At 41.6% G+C, this 23,600-nt stretch overlaps 1 protein-coding gene across 1 annotated transcript in view; it reads left to right on the top strand.

Moving 5' to 3' along the window:
- The window catches only part of LOC138352925 (uncharacterized), a 59,212-nt gene that overhangs the window by 12,019 nt on the left and 23,593 nt on the right, over positions 1 to 23,600 (top strand). Inside the window, exon 2 of the mRNA XM_069305577.1 lies at positions 6,797 to 6,866. Within this exon, the coding sequence (XP_069161678.1) occupies positions 6,861 to 6,866 (6 nt within the window). The 5' untranslated portion in view covers positions 6,797 to 6,860. The remainder of the gene's footprint in view (positions 1 to 6,796; positions 6,867 to 23,600) is intronic.

The raw sequence follows: 23,600 nt of genomic DNA, 5'->3' as shown, positions 1-23,600 counted from the left end.
TATTCTTGAATTCAGATTCCCAGTTAATATTGTGAAGTGCATTTGAGAGATTGCCTAAAGCTGATTCACTGTGTAGCCTGAATCAGAGTTTGCTTCTGGTGGTGTTATGTCCATGTTTGCTATGAGGAAGGTACGATAGTGGTCAGTTGTTCAGTCATAGATTATACCAGATGTAAGGTGTATATTATATTCTACGATCAAACAGTGTTTTTGCTGTTATTACACTATATACACACATTGTATATAACCATCTACATATGTGTTCACCATAACGAACCACTAAGTTCGTATGGTGAGCCCAAAAAACAAGATTGAGCTGCCACACCCAGCCAGCCCTCCCTCACTTCTCCAACACCTTACTCGCCAACATTCCTCCTCCCATCATACTGTTATTGTTTTTATTACACTATTTACACACATTATGTATAAATATCAACATGTTTTATTCACCATAGCCATACAACTAAACTCGTATTATGTCCAAACTGAACAGTGGCCACCATACACTGCATGACACTTCACACAGCAGACGACAACGCTACGAGTACGACGCCACCTCCCTCACCAAAATGGTTCCTCCCAATATACTCCTGTTGCTGTTATTACACTATATACATACACATTATATATATGTATCTACATTTGTGTTCATAGTGAACCACTAAGCTAGTATGGTGAGCAAAACAAGAGTGGCTGCCACACACTGACGCTACCTCGATTCCCTCCCTCCCTCACCAAAATTCCACCTCCCACAATACTATGCACAGCACTAATTATCACCACAATCCTGCTATTATCGTCCTATCATGGCTAAATAATACCAGTTACATATATATTTTGACATTATTTGGCAATACTGTGGTCACAAGCTGAACAGCAGTGCTGTGAGCTCATGCTGCATGAGCTCATGCTGCATGTGCCAGCCTTGGTTGCTCACTCAGTACTGAGGCTCTTACACCCGGGAATGTTGCCCACGATTTTTTTTTAAATGGCGTCTGTTTATAAGAGCGCCACAATCCTGCTATTATTACAATCTTGGTCACTAAATCCTGTAAATGAATAATAGACCACATGTTTATTTTGTAAAGGAACATATGAAGTCGTTTGAAGATTCCTAGATGGACAAAATAATGCTGTTGTGCTGTGGCTAGCGCTGTGAACATCTTGAAGAGCATTGATTCACTGACATTTGAACATTGTACACAGTCATTATCATACTCAGGCTCTTCTGTAATACTATCATGGCTAAATAATACCAGTTACATATATATTTTGACATTATTTGGCAATGCTGTGGTCACAAGCTGAACAGCAGTGCTGTGAGCTCATGCTGTGTGTGCACCAACCTTGGTTGCTCACTCAGTACTGAGGCTCTTACACCCGGGAATGTTGCCCACGATTTTTTTTTAAATGACGTCTGTTTATAAGAGCCCTGAGGAGGCTGATGTGAACCCCATGTAGCTGCGGGAGTTTTGAATCATACGCTATACCTATAAGATCCCTGAGGTGTGTTACGCACCACCCGTCGAGCGCCTACAAGCTCGTTGCGCAGTGCAGTGGTTAAGTATCTTATCTTCCTCAGAGAGCAGAACTTCCAGAATGTCTAAATTCATAGCTCAGGCATTAGCCTCCGACATTAGCCAGACAAAGCCTTTTGAGAGCATAGATAACCCTTAATCCATGAGTTGTATTACAGATGTAGTGTTTGGTGGTAAAGCCATACATGTTATTTTGCCATCAGGCGATGTTAATTTAGCAATGGGGTGAGCTGGGGCATTATCTGTCAACAACATTACCTTTACCTCAGCAGGATGAATTCTACACTCATTGATCTGCTGCTTTGTTACTAATTTATAAAAGTGATTCTGGAACCAATCCTCAAAAATAATCTGTGTGAACTAGGCATTTTTTGTGATGTAATAGATGACAGGTAGTCTGTTCATGCAGTTTTTCAATGCTTTTGGGTTGGCAGTTTTCCCAACAATTGCGTACTTTGTTCGGTGACTGCCATCTGCGTTACAGCACAATAATGCTGAAAATCTTTCCTTCTTTACCTTGCAACCAGGAATACTCTACTCAAGCCTGAAGGCTAAAGTGTTTCTTTGAAGGCACTTTCCAGTTAAAGCCTGTTTTATCTGCATTGTACACTTAAAACCAGCTTAGATTATTAGATATCATGCGCTGAGAAAGTTTATGTTTATATGCATTAGCACTTCCAACATTGCACTGAATGACTCGCCACAAATTTTTTTATTAATGATGCCATACCTCTCTTTAAATCGACATACCCATTCAATACAAGCCTTGAAATTGTCTATGTTTAACTTTACAGCAAGTCTTTCAGCTGCATTTCTAATAGAATCAACTGAAACAGCAATTCCTTTCGCACCATGCTGTTGTAATGATCTGGGGCTCAGCTCATTAGTTCTCCCTTCTCCCCTCCTTTCCTTCTCCTTCTCCCCTCCTTTCCTTCTCCTTCTCCCCTCCTTTCCCTCTCTTCCCCTCCTTTCCTTCTCCTTCTCCCCTCCTTTCCTTCTCCCTCTCCCCTCCCCTTGGCCGTCATTCGTCTCCTCTTCTTCCCCCCCCCCCTGTCGCCCATTTGTCAGGGTCAAGAGGTTGACCTGAGGGTGGTCTTGGATACCTCTCCATCCCCCTCTCATTCCCTCTCTTTCCCTCTCATTCCCTCTCTTTCCCTCTCAGAAGCGGTCCCGTCCCCATACGAGGCAGAGTCAAATGTCCCTACTCGTATCTTAGAGGAGACAGGCTTGAACATAATTTATCAGTTTTGTAAACATTGCTCGCAGGTGCCTGGGGCTCCATAGAGGCGCCTTGTCTCCCTTCTCTTAGCTGGGGAGAGCTGACTCAATCTTCAGGAATTCATGTAGCTTTCCACGGCAGATCAGTGAAGGTGATTGGCCTGAGATAAGGGCCAAGTCCTTATTGGCCCTAGAGTGCCAGACCTCAGGCCTATGTGTTAAATGGTTGGCCATTGCCAAAATAATGGGTGGAGCCCTGGGGCTGTATTAGATGGTGGGAGGAGTAATCCTTCCCAGCAATAAGTTGGAAAAACAAGATTTCATCAGTGTGTCTTGGGAGTGTATTAGGAACAGGGCCGCAAGCCCGTATCCTAGGGGCTGAGGGCAGCCATCAACATCTTGGCCGTAGTGCGGGTATTTAAGGTATAGTAGCACTTGAGTTTCGTGCCCTCAATAAATATCCATTGTGCCTCTAGGGAAATAGAATAGGTTATGTGTTTCAAATTGTCTTAATTTACATGTTTCATAAAATAAATTGTATAGCTTGTCCAGTGGTATTCACTTAACTCCCCTTTGATATATTTTGCTACTTTGTCATTTTTAGGTGTTGTATTGGAAGCCCCCCAGGTTCTCCTACAATTAATCGATACTAAAGTTGCCCTTGGTTTTAAATTAGTAACGTAAATTACACAAACTAATTTTCCAAAATTTATTACTGAAATTCATATTACCCGGAGTTCCATGATTACTGATTCCTTGCCTTCCTGGGGGATCGGTGATAAGACACATTCAGGTATGGTTGGTCGGGAAGGTGGTGGCAGTGCTTTAATGGTTGTTATTTTATAATTAGTAATGAATTAATAACCCTTATCCTTGGTGTATCTTCCTCATTTAATATTCCTCTTATATACGTGGCAGTCCAGTGAGGGGTCATGCTGGACTGTAACAGTGTTGAGCTGGGGTATTGAGTGTAGAGAGAAAGAGATTTACAACCCAGAGCGTGCAGAACGATTACGAGAGATCACAAGATAACAGGGATAATACTGGGGAACATTGGGTTATTACAATAGAGGCCGCGGTTATTACGACAGGGTAAAGCGGTCATTACACTGTGTAAACCATTTAAATACAGATGGGTCCAAATCCGTATAATGTACTTAGCAGGCTTCAGTGTTTTCCTGTTGCTTACTGCATGAGTTTGAGCAAAGAATTTCTTAATATTATCGTTCTGCTTTTTTTTTTATCACAAACTGTAGCTTTACCGATGTTGAATTCTTGGGCGAGTTGAGTATCCACGCTCTGCTTTTTCTATCGTCAACTTTCTGATCAATTGACAAATGTTTTCTCTTTTGTTTTATACCTTCAATACCATGAATGCTGCTCTGAGACATCTTGACAGATTAAATGAGTTCAAACAGGAGAAATTGTTAAAATTTATCACAAAAATCCTTCGCACGTGAACCCGATGTTTTTACCCCAGGAAGAGGAGAAGCACACGGTGCCAGCCATCTCATCCAGGTCCAACGCGTTGACATGACCTGTGCTTATTTTATAGGCATACTCAAAATTTAATGTACATATTGACTGTTACAAATTGTTTTATTTATAATATTATTATTGTTATAATTAGAGAAATATTGTTAGTTTTGAAGTTGTATGCATTTTATACAGTACAGTTCTGTATTAACCCTTAAGCTGTGCATGGCATACATATACGACAGGACATGATGGCAAAGTTCAATTTCTCAAATTTGCTCTAATGCTTTCCAATTTTTTGTGCATATTAGCAAATCCAGCAACTTTGTCTAAATGATCACAAACGTAACTTGTAAAGTAAGAAAATAAAAAATAATTATAAAATTGAATATTGAAAACTTCAGATATTGAGATCAGCTGCAAAAATATAAACTATCACCAATTGTTCATTTGGTGTTATTATGCTCTCAGAATAATATATGATCTTCATTTTTATAGACTTAGAATATATGTTTTCAGTTTAGTTTACTGTAAAAAATATCATCAATGTGGCATTTGAATTATGTGCCAAATTTAGAAAAAAAATTGATAACTACAAATGTTCAGGGTTTGTGAAGAATCCATTCTAATAGGATTGTAGAACAGACAACTGTGCACATTATTTGTAAAAATGGTGAGAATCGGTCAGAAACTGAATTTTTTGACGCTGACTCAAAGTTTTAGAGATAACTGAAGTTAAAGTTATCGACAATGAATAAGGTAGTTCTAATTCATTAATTTACATATATGTTTTAATAAACGTTGTTTGGCATTCGTACTCGAATATGTGAAAGTTGTAGGTCAATATGTGTTGGAATGATGTCAAGAAAAAATACCCCCCCCCCCCAAAAAAAAAAAAAATAAATACTGTATAGGGGAAATTATAATGATTTAGGGGATAAAAATGTATATAGTGGCACCTCGATTATCGAGTTTAATTCTTTCTGGCACCGAGCTCGTTATATGGAAAACTCGTCTTAAGAAACAAATTTCCCCATATAAAATAAAGGAAATAAATTTAATCCGTTCCACTCACAAAAATATCCATACTTGTATGACATTTTATAATGTAAATATAATACTGCACATGTATTTATGAATGTTTTGTTGTACTATTTTCATGTTTACCTTATTAAGAGTCGTTGCTGGCTTGAATGAGACGATGGAGAGGTGGGAAGGAGGAGAGGGGTTATGGTGTGGAAGGAGAATCCACCTCTGAATCAGGGGGGCTCTCTCGGGAATTTCTCCCCACTGGGACTGGTTTGTAGTTCACTATCACTGGCTCTTCTTTTCTCTACTTTTCCAAAGAACGTATCTATTGACAATTGCTTTTGTCTTTGTTTTAGGATGTTCCTAAAACAAAGACAAAAGCAATTCAATATCAACAAAATGTTCTCCTTTTTAATTTAAAAAAATTGTCTAAAATACATTTTTGAAAATATTGGGATGAAACTTTCATGATGCTTATGCCAATAAGTTGGAGATTTGTTTAACATTTAATATTAATTTTTACTTAATTCAAATATTTTTTGCCCAGCCCCAGCTTTTACAGCCCAGGCTGTAGCAGCTTAAGGGTTAATGCACGTGGTTTGTATTACGTAGGCTGTTAGAGAGGGATTGGAGGCAGCCGAGAACCCGCCCATACCCACTTCCCCATTCCTGCCCCACCCTCCTTACACCTGCCCACCCTCCTTACTCCTGCCCACCCTCCTTACTCCTGCCCACCCTCCTTACTACTGCCCACCCTCCTTACTCCTGCCCACCCTCCTTACTCCTGCCCACCCTCCTTACTCCTGCCCACCCTCCTTACTCCTGCCCACCCTCCTTACTCCTACCCACCCTCCTTACTCCTGCCCACCCTCCTTACTACTGCCCACCCTCCTTACTACTGCCCACCCTCCATACTCCTGACCATCCTTACTCCTGCCCACCCTCCTTACTCCTGCCCACCCTCCTTACTACTGCCCACCCTCCTTACTCCTGCCCACCCTCCTTACTCCTGCCCACCCTCCTTACTCCTGACCATCCTTACTCCTGCCCACCCTCCTTACTTCTGCCCACCCTCCTTACTCCTGCCCACCCTCCTTACTCCTGCCCACCCTCCTTACTCCTGCCCACCCTCCATACTCCTGACCATCCTTACTCATGCCCACCCTCCTTACTCCTGCCCACCCTCCTTACTCCTGCCCACCCTCCTTACTCATGCCCACCCTCCTTATTCCTGCCCACCTTTCTTACTCCTGCCCACCCTCTTTAGTCCTGCCCACCCTCCTTAGTCCTGCCCACCCTCCTTACTCCTGCCCACCCTCTTTAGTCCTGCCCACCCTCCTTACTCCTGCCCACCCTCCTTTCTCCGGCCCACCCTCCTTACTCCGGCCCACCCTCCTTACTCCTGCCTACCCTGCTTACTTTAATTCAAAGCACAATACCTAAAAAAATTATTAAATTTTTCTAAAAATTTACTATGTTTTGGTGGGAAAAATTTAGTCATAGGAACCTTAAATTTGTTTTATTTTGCCTAATAGGTAATACTGCTTCCATCTGTGCTCGGCTACCAAGGACAATAGCAAACACAACTTCTGCCCATTAATGATGGTAAGGACAATTTTATTCTTACTGTACTACCAGTGTGTGTGTGTGTGTGTATCATGATATTGTCATTAACTAGTGATGGTAAGTATATTTATTATGTTGTCATTAACTAGTGATGCTGAGCGTATTAACCCTTTAAGTGCGCAACACATCATATGATGGGTTGAGTGACTTGCAGTAACTTGCGCTTTACATCATATGATGCATTGGAGTACCGCGCAAGATTTAAAAGGCCCCGCGGGGTAGAGCGGGCTCCCATACGCTGCTTAGGGGCTATAGTAAACAGACGCCATTTTGTAAAAAAAATCCAGCTCACGCTACCATCGTGTGGGAGGCATCAGTTACCCAGCAGCCACCATGTCGAGCGCACGGCCGAACACTTCCCGGGCGCGCACCACGCAATCACTCGCCCAAGAGCAAATAACCAGTGAATTATTTTCTGATGGTGAGGAAAGTGATTTTGATAACTAATATTGATAAAGACTACCCACAATTGACCGATGATAGTAGCACTGACAGTGAAAATGAGATACAGCTGCCTCCCATGGCGAGGCCTATATGCTCACCCATACCACTTAGCCCAGTGTCTACTCCAATTCACCCTCGGCCACACAGTTCATGTGCTTATTTAGAGTCTGAGGATATTTTCGGTGATGAGTCAGAGGAAGGTGACTCTTTTTCTGGTTTTAGTGAAGTGGAATCAGAACATAGTGTTACCGAGCCTGGTGCCAGTACCAGTGGTGTTACTGGGCGAGATTTTGTCGCGTCAGCAGCGTCTTGCCCAGCCAAGCGCCTCCGCATGTAACAACATGAGGCACCAAGAGTAGTGTAGTGATGGTGATGTTCTCGGGTAGTGTACTCGCCTAGTTGTACTCACCTAGTTGTGCTTGCGGGGGTTGAGCTCTGGCTCTTTGGTCCCGCCTCTCAACTGTCAATCAACAGGTGTACAGGTTCCTGAGCCTATTGGGCTCTATCATATCTACACTTGAAACTGTGTATGGAGTCAACCTCCACCACATCACTTCCTAATGCATTCCATTTGTCAACCACTCTGACACTAAAAAAGTTCTTTCTAATATATCTGTGGCTCATTTGGGCACTCAGTGTCCACCTGTGTCCCCTAGTGCGTGTGCCCCTTGTGTTAAACAGCCTGTCTTTATCAACCCTGTCGATTCCCTTGAGAATCTTGAATGTGGTGACCATGTCCCCCCTAACTCTTCTGTCTTCCAACGAAGTGAGGTTTAATTCCCGTAGTCTCTCCTTGTAGCTCATATCTCTCAGCTCGGGTACTAGTCTGGTGGCAAACCTTTGAACCTTTTCCATTTTAGTCTTATGCTTGACTAGATATGGACTCCATGCTGGAGCCGCATACTCCAGGATTGGTCTGACATAAGTGGTATATAATGTTCTGAAAGATTCCTTACACAAGTTTCTAAAGGCCGTTCTTATGTTAGCCAACCTGGCATATGCTGCTGATGTTATCCTCTTGATATGAGCTTCAGGGGACAGGTCTGATGTGATATCAACCCCCTGGTCTTTCTCTCTCTCTGACTCTTGAAGTATTTCATCTCCCAAATGGTACCTTGTATCTGGTCTGCTGCTTCCTACCCCTATCTTCATTACATTACATTTGGTTGGGTTAAACTCTAACAGCCATTTGTTCGACCATTCCTGCAGCTTGTCCAGGTCTTCTTGAAGCCTCAAGCTGTCCTCCTCTGTCTTAATCCTTCTCATAATTTTGGAGTCGTCAGCAAACATTGAGAGGAATGAGTCTATATCCTCTGGGAGATCATTTACATATATCAGAAACAGGATAGGTCCAAGTACAGAGCCCTGTGGGACTCCACTGGTGACTTCACGCCAGTCTGAGGTCTCACCCCTCACTGTAACTCTCTGCTTTCTATTGTTTAGGTACTCCCTTATCCACTGGAGCGCCCTACCAGTTACTCCTGCCTGTTTCTCCAGCTTATGCATCAACCTTTTATGGGGTACTGTGTAGTGTGGTGATGTTCACGTGCTTCCACCTTATGTGCACGTAGCGGCCGTACTGTGCGTAGACGGGCTTCAGCTCCTGGTCCACTGTGTACATCACTTCCTCGCCGTCGTGCCCCTGTTGCGTCTCGCAGGACACCAGGTGTACTAGTGTGGAGTGATGGTGCTGGTTTTATTCCTCGAATTCCTGCCTTTGACAATAAAGATGGGATTACCGAGCTTTTCCCTGATAATGGAGAGGATATGAGTGAATTTACACTCATATCCTATTTTATTTTACAGCATTCTATGATGAGCCGCTCATGGAATATATTGTACACCAAACGAACCTTCATGCGGCTCATCTCATTAGAAGAGAGATAACAGAATTTTCATGATTGCAACATTGGAAAACCACCAATGTAGGTGAAATGTATGTGTTTTTAGCAATATGTATGTTGATGAAGCACTGTGTCAAACATGCTATCACAGATTACTGGAGCAAAGATCTGACTATTTCAACACTTTTCTTAGGGAAATATATATCCCGAGATAGGTTTCAGATACTCCTCAGGTGTCTGCATTTTGAAAGTAATGAGGACCGGACAGAGGATGATAGACTTTGGCGAGTGATGCACTATATGTATGAAGTGATTGATAAGTTCAGAGATTTTTACGTACCAGCACAGAAGCTGGTGATTGACGAATCCTTTGTGCTTTTCAAAGGATATGTTTCATTCAAGCAGTATATTCCCTCCAAACGAAACAGATTTGGATTGAAATTCTTTGTACTGTGTGACTGTGAAACAGGATACGTGTTACACATGATTCTGTATTCAGCTAGCGATGTAGACATTCTCGGTAACGACGAACATGGTTTCTCTGGTAGTGTGGTGAAGTCACTGATGGCACCATGGATGAACAAGGGCCACATTTTATACACAGATAATTACTATACAAGTCCATTGCTAACTAAGTTTTTGGTTGAAAATAGAACTGGATTGGTTGGCACAGTAAAGGCACGAAGGAGGGAAATGCCAGTGTTTGACAGTAGACTTGCAGTTGGTGAGTGCCAGCTACAGAAATGTAATCAAATACTCTCAGTTCGGTGGAAAGACAAGAGAGAAGTGAACATGCTGACAACCATTCATGATGGTACAATGGTGAACAGTGGCAAGGTGAACCGTGTAACGAAAGAACCAGTATATAAGCCAGATTGTGTTCTTGACTACAATATCAACATGCGTTTGATTGATAAGGCTAACATGATGGTTGGCACTATCGAATGTGTGCGGAAAACATTGAAATGGACGAAAAAAGTGTTTTTCCATCATGTTGACATGAGCATGTTGACCTGCTATAATATGTATCTGGTGAAAACTGGACGTAAACCTAGTTTCCGTGCGTTTGCTTTTACACTTGCAACACAGTTATTAGCAAAGTTTGGTCAAGAAGTCCCTGGCATGCAAAGACCAATCATGAACCCAGTGTTGCAGCATGCTGCAACACCCAGGCTTGCTCACATGGATGCCTTTCAGCAACACAGACTAAAACATTTGCCACCAGCTGGAAAGCGTGCAATAGGCCAACGTGAATGCGTAGTATGTAAAACAACAAAAAGGAGAGTACAGAAACGTAAAATGGTGCAAACATGGTGTGAAGCGTGTGCAGTTCCATTGTGTGCTGTCGACTGCTTCAACGACTACCACTCTCTCCAAGAATTCTAAATGTGCAATAATAGTGCAAAAACCTGTACATAGTGCGTGCTAGTGTGTACATATAATAATGAACATTGTGATTACATAATATAATGACGTAATCGAAAACATTTGTGTGCACATGTGTATACTCGATGTATGTAACATTTATTGACAATGACTGTGATGTAACATTATATGCAACACAATTTGTGACTAATATTGCTAATAAAATAGGCCTAGACACTGTAAATAATGATGCGAAAATAAATTCGTGGCAACTCTGCCTGCTTGAAGAGCGCGCGACGCCTCTGGGACACACCGTGCACGAGCGATTTTGCAGGGTGTGACGTCATCGTTCATCTTGTCGGCTCAATTACGTCGTCGGTAAGTTCAATTGAATTTTTTTTTTCTCGTGGCCAGGGAACATGACTTAACAGGTTAGGAAGAAAAATAATTTTTTTTTTTTGGTAATTACCTAAGTGTAATTACCTAAGTGTAGTTACAGGATGAGAGCTACGCTCGTGGTGTCCCGTCTTCCCAGCACTCTTTGTCATATAACGCTTTGAAACTACTGACGGTCTTGGCCTCCACCACCTTCTCCCCTAACTTGTTCCAACCATCTACCACTCTGTTTGCGAAAGTGAATTTTCTTATATTTCTTCGGCATCTGTGTTTAGCTAGTTTATATCTATGACCTCTTGTTCTTAACGTTCCAGGTCTCAAGAAATCTTCCCTATCGATTTTTTATTTTATTATTGTTACTATTTTGTATGTAGTAATCATATCACCTCTTTTTCTTCTGTCTTCTAGTTTTGGCATATTTAATGCCTCTAACCTCTCCTCGTAGCTCTTGCCCTTCAGTTCAGGGAGCCACTTAGTAGCATGTCTTTGCACCTTTTCCAGTTTGTTGATATGTTTCTTAAGATATGGGCACCACACAACTGCTGCATATTCTAGCTTTGGCCTAACAAAAGTCGTGAACAATTTCTTTAGTATATCGCCATCCATGTATTTAAAAGCAATTCTGAAGTTAGAAAGCATGGCATAGGCTCCTCGCACAACATTCTTTATGTGGTCCTCAGGTGATAGTTTTCTATCTAGAACCACCCCTAGATCTCTTTCTTTATCAGAATTCTTTAAAGATTTCTCACATAATATATAGGTTGTGTGGGGTCTATGTTCTCCTATTCCACATTCCATAACATGGCATTTATTAACATTAAATTCCATTTGCCAAGTGGCGCTCCATGTACTTATTTTGTCCAGGTCTTCTTGAAGGGCATGACAATCATCTAAGTTTCTTATCCTTCCTATTATCTTAGCATCATCAGCAAACATGTTCATATAATTCTGTATACCAACTGGTAGATCATTTATGTAGACAATAAACATCACTGGTGCAAGAACTGAACCCTGTGGTACTCCACTTGTGACATTTCTCCAGTCCGATACATTGCCTCTGATCACAGCCCTCATTTTTCTATCAGTCAGAAAATTTTTCATCCATGTTAGAAGCGTACCTGTCACTCCTCCAATATTTTCCAGTTTCCAGAACAACCTCTTATGTGGAACTCTATCGAAAGCCTTTTTTAGGTCCAGATAGATGCAGTCAACCCAACCATCTCTTTCCTGTAATATCTCTGTTGCTCGATCATAGAAACTGAGTAAATTCGATACACAGGATCTTCCAGATCGAAAATCATACTGTCTGTCTGATATTATATCATTTCTCTCCAGGTGTTCTACCCATTTAGTTTTAATTATTTTTTCCAATATTTTGACTATTACACTTGTCAATGATACCGGTCTATAATTAAGGGGGTCTTCCCTGCTTCAACTTTTGTAGATTGGAACTATGTTAGCCTTTTTCCACACATCAGCTACAACTCCTGTATACAGGGATGCCTGAAAAATCAGTTGAAGAGGAATGCTGAGCTCAGGTGCACATTCTCTTAGAACCCATGGTGAAACTCCATCTGGACCAACTGCTTTGTTCTTATTTAGCTCCTTGAGCATTTTTTCCACTTCGTCTCTGGACACCTCTATGTGCTCTATGTTGTTCTCTGGAATTCTTATTGTATCTGGTTCCCTGAAGATTTCATTTTGTACAAACACACTTTGGAACTTTTCGTTTAGTGTTTCACACATTTCCTTTTCATTTTCCGTGAATCTATTTCCCATTTTCAACCTCTGAATATTATCCTTTACCTGCAATTTGTTGTTTATGAATTTATAGAACAGACCTGGTTCTGTTTTGCATTTGTCTGCAATCCCTTTTTCAAAGTTTCTTTCTGCCCATCTCCTCAATGCCGTGTAGTTGTTTCTCGCATCTTTGTATCGCTGGTATGTTTGGGGGTTCGGCCTCTTCCTGTATTGATTCCATTTTTGTGTCTTTTGGTCTCTGGCCCTCTCGCACTTTCTGTTGAACCAATCCTGTTTCCTAGTTCTGCTTCTCTGTTTTGGTATAAATTTTTTTGTGCCTTTATCATATATTTCACAAAACTTGACGTGTTGCCATTTACATGATAACTCGAGCCAACGCCTGGTGGACCAAACTCTCACAAGTCAGAGTTTGAGGAGTAGAGAGTACTCCTCAAGTACTTCCAGTAGAGTAGAAGTAGGAGTAGAACAACTCCCAGAACCCCGTCAAGCAGGTAAACCGCCTCTAGATACAATGAAGATAAGCCTTAGGCTACACAATGAAACTTGTAAAAGCAACTGTATTGCTGCTGCCTCTAATATCAACTGGGAGTTTGAAATAAGTGACATAGTGAATATCAACCTTGCAGTGCAAACATTTCTTCACAAAACTTTTAGCCTTGCCTTAAGGCTACCTTGAGGTGTTTTCTGGGCTTAGCGTCCCCGCTGCCCGGTCGTCGACCAGGCCTCCTCGTTGCTGGATTGGTCAACTAGGCTGTTGAATGCGGCCACTCGCAGCCTGATGTATGAATCACAGCCTGGTTAATCAGGTATCATTTGGAGGTGCTTATTGAGTTCTCTCTTGAACATTGTGAGGGGTCGGCCAGTTATGCCTCTTATATTTAGTGGAAGTGTGTTGAACAGTATCAGGCCTCTGATGTTGACAGAGTTCTCTCAGAGTACCTATTGAACCTCTGCTCTTCAACGGGGGTATTCTGCACATGCTGCCATACCTTCCGGTCTCAAATGATATTATTTCTGTGTGCAGATTTGGGACCAGCCCCTCTACTATTTTCCACGAGTAAATTACAGTAGTTGCATGTCTCTGCACCTTTTCCAGTTTGTTGATGTGCTGCTTAAGATATGGGCACCATACAACCACTGCATATTCCAGTTTTGGTCTGACAATAGTTGTGATTAATTTATTTAGTATTTTGCCATCCATGTATTTAAAAGCAATTCTGAAGTTAGAAAGTGTAGCATTGGCTCTTCACACAATGTTCTTTATGTGGTCCTCAGGTGATAGCTTTTTATCTAGAACCACTTCTAGATCTCTTTCTTTATCCGAATTCTTTAAAGATTTCTCACATTTCATAGAGGTGTCTGAATATAAAGTGAAAAAAATGCCAAAGGAGCTAAGTAAGAACAAAGCATTTGGTCCAGATGGAGTTTCACCATGGGTTTTGAGAGAATGTGCACTTGAGCTCAGCATTCCACTTAACAGATTTTTTCAGGCATCCCCGTGAACAGGAGTCCTAGCAGATGTGTGGAAAAAGGCTAACACAGAACAAATGTTTGCACTACAAGGTTGATATTCACTGTACTACCTATTTCAGATTCCCTGTTGATATTAGAGGCAGCAGCAATCTACAACAGTGGCAGCAGGGAAGATCCCATCAAATATAGACCTGTATCATTGACAAGTGTTACAATATAGTGAAAATTTTGGAAAAAACCAGCGTTGAATGTAATGAAATGCCATTTTCTGGGTGAGACCCGGAGGCTCCCCGGAGCTTTACCAGGCTGATATGCTAATGTCAGACTTTGGCATCAGTCATGTGTATGGAGTTCAAGGGCCTACCGGGGACCATGGCCAGAACCTGGCCCCCTCAGAGAGGCAAGGGGAGCAATGGCCTATAGAATGGCTTATGCATCGTTAACGATGCATAAGCAACAGGGCTCCATTAAGGAACATATAATCTCTTCCCACAACCAGACCATCACCAGAGAAGTCTTATCAAAAAACACGGAAATCATTGATAGATACAGCGATAGCAGGCAGCTTGATATCTGCGAGGCACTACACATTAAGAAGTCGATACTAGCAATCAACAGCCAATTAATGCACAACTATATTCTACCCACTTCAAGACTCCGCACCAATATAGAAGCATCAAGAAATATGGGCCAATAGGCCCATTGCAGTTACTTACATTCTTCCTTTTAACTTACAAAATATTATACCCATTGTTTCGTGTTCTGTCTTGTGTTGAAAATTTGTTTTCACCTCATCCAAAACTGTTGTAACATATCACCTCACCCAAATGCAGGTATAAAATCAAAGCTGTTTAACCCTTACACTGCTCAGGGGTCCTGGGGACATTTACACCCCTGTGCGCAAGAAAAAAAAAAATTCAAAATTTTTTTTCGTCTTCTAGACATGTTAATTTGTGTCCTCTGAGCACGGGAAAAATAAAAAAAAATCGTAGGTGACATATTTTGGGCGCAATTGACCGAGGAAGTCTGGCAAAAAGTGGGTGTTGATAGAGCGGTCATCAGACCCGGTCAGCGTCACCCGCGCTGACAGGTGGGAGTTGCCACAAAGATATTATTACCTAATTGTTTCAATGTCTTCGATTGATTTTTTCTTAGTTTTTTTGCAGTAATATTATTCAGTAGTGTGTATTGTAATATATTTATATAATAAAAGTGGTGAATAATCACTATACTCAAAAGTATGATGTGCATATTAGTGATTCAATTATTATGTTTATAAAACAATAAACAAATAGTTTTGCTGCTATTACACTCTATACACAGGTTATATATAAGTATCTGCATGTTTTGGTCACCATAACGAACTACTAAGTTGGTATTGAGAGTCGAAAAGCAACGAAGAGTTACCACCACACACCAGCCAGCCACTCGCTGCCACTCCCTCAACACACGCACTAAACTTTCTTCCCCAACAATACCAGTTGTGGTATTATTACACTATATACAGACGTTATATATAAGTATGTATATATTTTGTTCACCACAACTGTACAGCTAAGCTGATATAGTTAGTTCAGGCACTAAGAGTCGTCGCTATACACAGATGGCGGCTCCATCACTCTTTCAAGGTCACACGCACTAAACTCTCTCCCCCAACAATACTGTTTGCAGTGTTATTACCCTATATACACATATTATATATAAGTATCTACATGTTTTATGCACCGTAACTATACACCTAAGCTTGTAGTGCGCCCAAAGAGCATAGTGGCCACCCTCTAAACAGCTAGACAAATCGTGCAGACGACGTCACCTACGTCACCCATATGGCTCCTCCCAGCATAATCCTTTTGCTGTTATTACACTAATACACACATTATATATAAGTATCTACATTTGTGTTCACCATAGAGAACCACTGACCTGGTATGGTGAATGCAAACAATAACAGGTGGCCACACAGTCAGTAAACGATGCTGTCTCTCTCCGTCTCTCAGCATCACTCCTCCCACAGCGCTAATTATTACAACATTCTTGCTATTATCACAACCCTGGTTATTTATATCACAGTCAGGGGTCATCTGTAATATTGTCATCGCTAAATAATAACAATTATATATTTATTTTGACATTTTTCGGCGATGCTGTGGTCACAAGCTGAACAGCAAAGCTGTTCGCTCATGCTGCGTGCACCAGCCTTGGTTGCTCCAACAGTACTGTGCCTCTTACACCTGAGAATACAGTATTGCCCACGATTTTTTTAAAAAATAGCGTCTGTTTACAAGAGCCCTGAGGAAGCTTCTGTGAATCCGGTGTAGCCGCGGGCCATTTGAATCGGGCCTGGCACCCTATGGCGTATATATACGCCATGCACACCGTGGGACATGTTACTCAGGGCGTATATATACACCATGCACAGTTTAAGGGTTAAACTCTGTTTAGAGTTTGCAAGTTACAGTTGTGTGTGTGTAAACTAAAGTCTTTGAAAATGTAATAAGTTATTACGAAACGCGTTCAAGTGTCGCGTCAAACTAGAAATAAAAATGAATTTTGGAGAATTGATTTTTCAATTACCATCAACAGTGAAAAGAAACATAAGAAATATTGAGAAAATTCGTGTTAGAATTATTAATCTTACTTTTTCGGTCATATTTAATAATATATGTCTACAGGAAAGACTGCTACCAAAATATACTAATATATATATATATATATATATATATATATATATATATATATATATATATATATATATATATATATATATATATATATATATATATATATATATATATATATTAGTATATTTTGGTAGCAGTCTTTCCTGTAGACATATATTATTAAATATGACCGAAAAAGTTAGATTAATAATTCTAACATGAATTTTCTCAATATTTCTTATGTTTCTTTTCACTGTCGATGGTAATTGAAAAATCAGTTCTCCAAAATTCATTTTTATTTCTAGTCTGACGCCACACTTGAACGCGTTTCGTAATAACTTATTACATTTTCAGAGACTTTAGTTTACACACACACAACTATAACCTGCAAACACTAAACAGATTTCTTACTATGCTATAATTCAAATGGCTTTTCATTTTATATACCTGCATTTGGGTGAGGTGATATGTTACAACAGTTTTGGATGAGGTGAAAACAAACTTTCAACACATGATAGAACACGAAATATTGGGTAAAGTTAAAGGGGAAGAATGGAAGTAAATGCAAAGGGCCTATTGGCCCATATTTCTTGATGCTTCTATATTGGTGCGGAGTCTTGAAGTGGGTAGAATATAGTTGTGCATTAATTGGCTGTTGATTGCTGGTGTTGACTTCTTAATGTGTAGTGCCTCACAGATATCAAGCCGCCTGCTATCGGTGTATCTATCGATGATTTCCGTGTTTTTTGTTAAGACTTCTCTGGTGATAGTATGGTTATGGGAAGAGATTATATGTTCCTTAATGGAGCCCTGTTGCTTATGTATCGTTAATCGCCTGGAAAGAGATGTTGTTGTCTTGCCTATATACTGAGTTCTTTGAGGCTTACAGTCCCCAAGTGGGCATTTGAAGGCATAGACGACATTGGTCTCTTTCAAACCGTTCTGCTTTGTGTCTGGAGAGTTTCTTATGAGTAGGATGGCAGTTTTCTTGGTTTTATAGTAAATCGTCAATTGTATCTTCTGATTTTTGTCTGTAGGGATAACGTTTCTATTAACAATATCTTTCAGGACCCTTTCCTGCATTTTATGAGCTGTGGAAAAGAAGTTCCTGTAAAATAGTCTAATAGGGGGTACAGGTGTTGTGTTAGTTGTCTCTTCAGAGGTTGCATGGCGTTTCACCTTCCTTCTTATGATGTCTTCAACGAAACCATTGGAGAAGCCGTTGTTGACTAGGACCTGCCTTACCCTACAAAGTTCTTCATCGACTTGCTTCCATCCTGAGCTGTGGCTGAGAGCACGGTCGACATAAGCGTTAACAACACTCCTCTTGTACCTGTCTGGGCAGTCACTATTGGCATTGAGGCACATTCCTATGTTTGTTTCTCTAGTGTAGACTGCAGTGTGGAAACCTCCGCTCTTTTCCATGACTGTTACATCTAGAAAGGGCAGCTTCCCATCGTTCTCCATCTCGTAGGTGAAACGCAACACAGAATTTCGCTCAAATGCCTCCTTCAGCTCCTGCAGATGTCTGACCTCAGGTACCTGAGTAAAAATGTCGTCAACATACCTGCAGTATATGGCCGGTTTCAAGTTCATGTCGACTAAGACCTTTTGTTCGATGGTACCCATGTAGAAGTTTGCAAACAGAACACCTAGGGGAGAACCCATAGCGACCCCATCTACTTGCTTATACATGTGCCCATCCAGGCTCAAGAAGGGTGCCTCTTTAGTACAAGCTTGGAGTAGTTTCCTTAGAATGTTTTCTGCTATGTCAAGAGGAGTACAGGCCAGATCACGATACACTCTGCCCGCTATCTATATACAGTGCTACCTCGCATAACGATTGCCCCAAAAGACGAATATTTTGGGTAACGAACGGCCTGATCGGCGTCAAATCGTCCCGTATGACGAACGCTGGTTTGCGTAACGTCAACACCACATGGTGGGGTCGCGCTTGTGGTGTTTGTGTGTTACTGAGGAAGTCTTGGTTGTAGGGTTGATGTAAAGTCATGACTTGGTTACTGACTTTAATACTTAATATGATTACATGAATAGTAGCTACCAAGCTTGGCGGGCGTCCTGTACGCTCTATTGTTTACCTCCTCTCTCTGGCGTCTCAGCCGCCGCACATAGAAAACGGATGGTACCATTTTCTGTGAACATGACATCCCTCCTTTTCTTTAAAAAGAATGAATACAGGATGTCTACCATGCTTGTAGCACAAAGCAAAGTTATTGACACAAAGTAAGTTATTACCATATCAAGAGATACTGCATACATGTAACATTAATTAAGCACACAAAGAATTTAAACAACTTAATCTTTTCCACAAAGGATTTCAATGTTAAAAATACATATGCAATGTTAAACAAACATGAAAGAAACTGTAATACAAAGTTACAAAATATTGAATGAGATATCTGCATTATTCAAACAATATTCCTTCTGAGCGAGACGTTTATCCGTTACCTCGGCTGGCATGACGGGTAGTGCGATTCTCATAGGACGTCCAAATAAAAGTTCGCCAGGCGACTTGCCCAGTGTTCCATGCGGTGTTGCACGGTAGTTCCTGAGAAAAGCATACATAGCTTGTTTCCAGGATCGTCCTTCGGCATGAGCACAGCGTACCGCTTTCATGAGAGGTTGCATGAATCTCTCAACTTCTCCATTTGCTTGAGGATGTAGTGGCATCACACGGCGGTGTTTGAATCCAATATGCTCAGCAAAGTTGACAAAGTCTTGTCCATTGAATGGCGGTCCATTGTCCGTCTTGACAACTTCAGGAATGCCAAAGTTTGAAAAGATCTTGTCGAGTTTCGGGATGACGGCCTTTGCAGATGTGGAATTGATGATTTCTACTTCTGGATAACGTGAGTGATCATCAATGACTACCATCAAGTACTCTCCAGTCGGTAGTGGTCCGCAGAAGTCCATCGATACTTCCGTCCATGGTGCAGCAGGTAGTGGTGAAGGTTGTAGAGGTGTTGGTCTTGAAGTATCCACTGCAGCTTGGCAAGGGATACAGGCATCATGCATATCCTTTGCTTGACGATCAATGCCAGGAAACCACACCTTTTCTCGTAGCAGCTGTTTGGTCCTAACAAGAACTTGGTGTCCTTGATGTGCAAGCTTCAGAGCACGTTGCTGGAGAACAGCTGGAATAACGATACGAGTACCTCGCAGCACAGTGTCGCATTGTTGCGTAACACTTAATTCTGTCTGGATGCGTTCAAGTGCTTTGAATGCATCTTGGTCAACTCCTGAGGGTGGGATGCGTGGAAACTTTTTCTTAGTCAATGCATCCACTGTTGCTTGCAGAGTTGGGTCCTCTAGGGTTGCAGTACGGATTTCATCAAGAGTAAGAGCCTTAGGGACTGCATCACAGGTTACAGAGTGTACATATTCCTCGGCAACTTGCTGATGCTTGGTGATGGTGAAACTGTTGGCAGGATGTCGACTGATGTAATCAGCGGGATTGCCTGCACCCGGCTTGTATTTCACCATAAAGTTGTATGGTTGCAGACGAAGAGCCCGTCTCTCAATGCGAGCTGGTGGTTTGGACTTTGGATTATTGAAGATGGTCTCCAACGGTTTGTGGTCAGTGACTATCGTGGTGAAGGGCGCACCAAGCAGATACACATTGAAGTGTTCACAGCCCCATACAAGAGCAAGAGCTTCCTTCTCTGTCTGACTGTATCGTTGCTCAACATCTGTGAGAGAACGGCTGGCGTAGGCAATTACTACTCTGGAATCTGGTTGACCAGGTTTGTGTTGGGCTAAAACAGCACCTAAACCAACAGGACTAGCATCCACCGTTAACTCAGTGTCCATTGATGGATCAAAGTATGCAGCAGTCGCATTCTCTACTAGTGCATCTTTCACGGCATCAAATGCATTTTGCTCGATATCGCTCCAGTACCATGATGCATTTTTCTTCAGGAGCTCACGTAGAGGCTTCGTAATGGTAGCAAAATCTGGAATGAAGCGAGAACAGTAGTTTGCCATTCCCAGAAAACTATGTACTTCAGTGGACGTTGAAGGAGGTGCAGCATTCTTGATATCTGCAACTTTCTTAGGATCTGGAGACAGACCTTTGTCACTAAGTACATGTCCAAAGAATTCAATTTTATGTTGATTGAACTCACACTTTGCTCGGCTTAGCGTCAAATTCTTTTCTCGTAAGCGTTGCAATGTTGCACGAAGAGCTTTGTCGTGTTCAGCTTGGGTACGGCCATAAACAATGATGTCATCAGACATGTTGTCAGCATTAGGTATATCTTGCAATACCTGGCTGATGATGTGCTGGAATACCTCGGCAGCACTGTTAATACCAAAACTCAGGCGCTTGTACCTATACAGACCTCGATGTGTCGTAAACGTTGTGATGAAGCGACTCTCATCATCAAGTTCAAGCTGATGATAGCCCTTGTTTAAATCTAACTTGCTGAATACAGTTGCACCATTCAAGCGGTAGATCATATAATCTACAGTGGGTGTAGGATGGCATTCACGCATTATTGCCTTGTTGGGAACACGCATGTCCACACAAATGCGTATCTCATCTGGATTCTTCGGCTTTGGTGGAGTGACAATTGGGCTTACCCATGGTGTTGGGCCTGTTACTGGTTCAATGATATCTAGTTCTATCAGCCTATCCAGTTCAGCATCGACTTTCTTGCGAGTATGGAATGGTTGTCGGCGATGTGGTTGGGCAACTGGAATTACATCTGGGTTGATATGCAGATGTACTTTGCTATCAGTATAACAACCTATGGATTTAAATCGATCAGAAAATTCAGCAACAATAGCATCAACATTGTTTGCAGATTCCACTGCTACAGCATTAGAAAGCTGAAGTAGCTCCAATTTGGTTGCAGTCTTGTAACTGAGTAAAGACTCCTTTGCATTCCTAACAACATGGAATGTAGTAATGAGCATTGCATTCTTTGACTTAATCTCTGCAGTGAAAGTTCCAATCACTGGCAAGGCTAACTTTGAAGCATAGGCAGTGGCTTTGCCATTATAGTTCTCAAGCTTTGGGAACTGTTTTTTAAATTTCTCATAGTGGCACTCAGCAATGGTATCAATGTTTGATCCAGTGTCAATGAGAACCTTGAGACAAATACCAGCAATGTATACACATGTCTCTGGGTTGTTTGGAAGATCATTCCATTCTGTGATTGCTTGTACTCCATAAGTATAATCACATTCACTGTCATCTGAGACTGGTTGTAATGAAATGTTGTCTTGTATATTATTAACATTCTGGATATGAGGTGCAATATTGTGTTTACCACCTCGACCCCTATGACCTGATCCTCGTACAGTGCTTTTATTCATTGACTGTGGTTTCTTTAGTGCAGAACGACACATAGCACCAAAATGACCTAGTTTTCCACACTCATAGCACTTCTTACCTTGAGCAGGACAAACATTATCTTGGTGTGGGTAGTCTCCTCCACAATTGTAACATTTATTGTTGACACCCTCTGATGTGGGTCGTTGTGACTGCTTGAGCCTTGTTCCTTGACCCCAGTTGTGACGTGGTTCTCGGCTAAATTTACTGTTAGGTTTGGCATATCTTCTTTGATTACGATGTCCTCCCTGAACCTTACATACCTTATCACTGTTAGTAACAGTGGCAGAACCGTTGTTGGCACTGCACTCCATGACACGAGCATCACGTGCAGCATCTTCCATTCGACGAGCCATATCCAGTATCTTGGTAAGAGAACTGTCATCATCAACAAGTTCTAGAGCTCTTCGACGAAGACGTGTAGATGTGCATGATTCAATTATTTGCTGTTTGATTTCTTTGTCAACATCAGCAAACTCACAATGGGCTGCTAAACCCTGCAGACGTGTGTGGTATTGATCCACAGTTTCATTAGAGAGTTGTTTTGCTCTCCTGAAATGCATAATTTCCATAGCAGTATTTTGCCTTGGTTTGAAATGCTCTGTTAGTTTGGCTTTGGCAGTGTCATAATCTTTGGCACCACCAGTGTCTTTCAGTGTGTCAAAGATGTCACAAACTCTATCACCTGCATAATGAAGTAGAAAGGCACGCTTTCTTTCAGCACTTTTGATGTCAGAAACTATCAACAAATTTTCAAACTTTTTAAGCCATTTGACCCACCTCTGTGACAGGTTTGTCTGGTCACAGTCAGGATCAAATGCAGGAAACTGAGGTATATTTGCCATTTTTACTGAATAAATGTAACTTATCACTTAAATGTTCCTCAGAATATTAAACACTTACTGCACTGTATATGTTAGTCAAGAATTCACTGTAATTACTTTAATTTTGCAAAGCACACAAGCATTTTAATGCAAAAGTTCACAACAGTGCACAATATAGCAGCAACTGACTTCTTACCTAGCCCTTGTGTACATGTGTTGTTCCTACTCACAGCAGCAGCACAGCAGTTGGCACAGCAGCAGTTGGTACAGCAGTTGGTGCAGCAGTTGGTACAGCAGTCGGTACAGCAGTCAGTTCAGTGTGATGAATTTTGTAGCACGAAGCGTCGTTTCGTAACCAAAACATCAGGTTTTGTACACATCAAAGTGTCGTTTCGTACACAACGTCGGCAGATTCCTCAGTACACAGTTTCTTCGGCACAGCTTGGGTAGCACACAGCTTGGGTAGCACACAGCTTGGGTAGCACACAGCTTGGGTAGCACACAGCATTGGTTAGCACACAGCATCGTTTAGCACACAGCATTGGAGCATCGGTTAGCATACAGCATCGGGTATGGCGCTCACAGCTTCT

Source organism: Procambarus clarkii, chromosome 55, assembly GCF_040958095.1.
Source record: "Procambarus clarkii isolate CNS0578487 chromosome 55, FALCON_Pclarkii_2.0, whole genome shotgun sequence".
Taxonomy (NCBI): Eukaryota; Metazoa; Arthropoda; class Malacostraca; order Decapoda; family Cambaridae; genus Procambarus; species Procambarus clarkii.
Note: the sequence above shows the minus strand (reverse complement) of the source record. Positions and strands in the feature narration are given on the sequence as shown.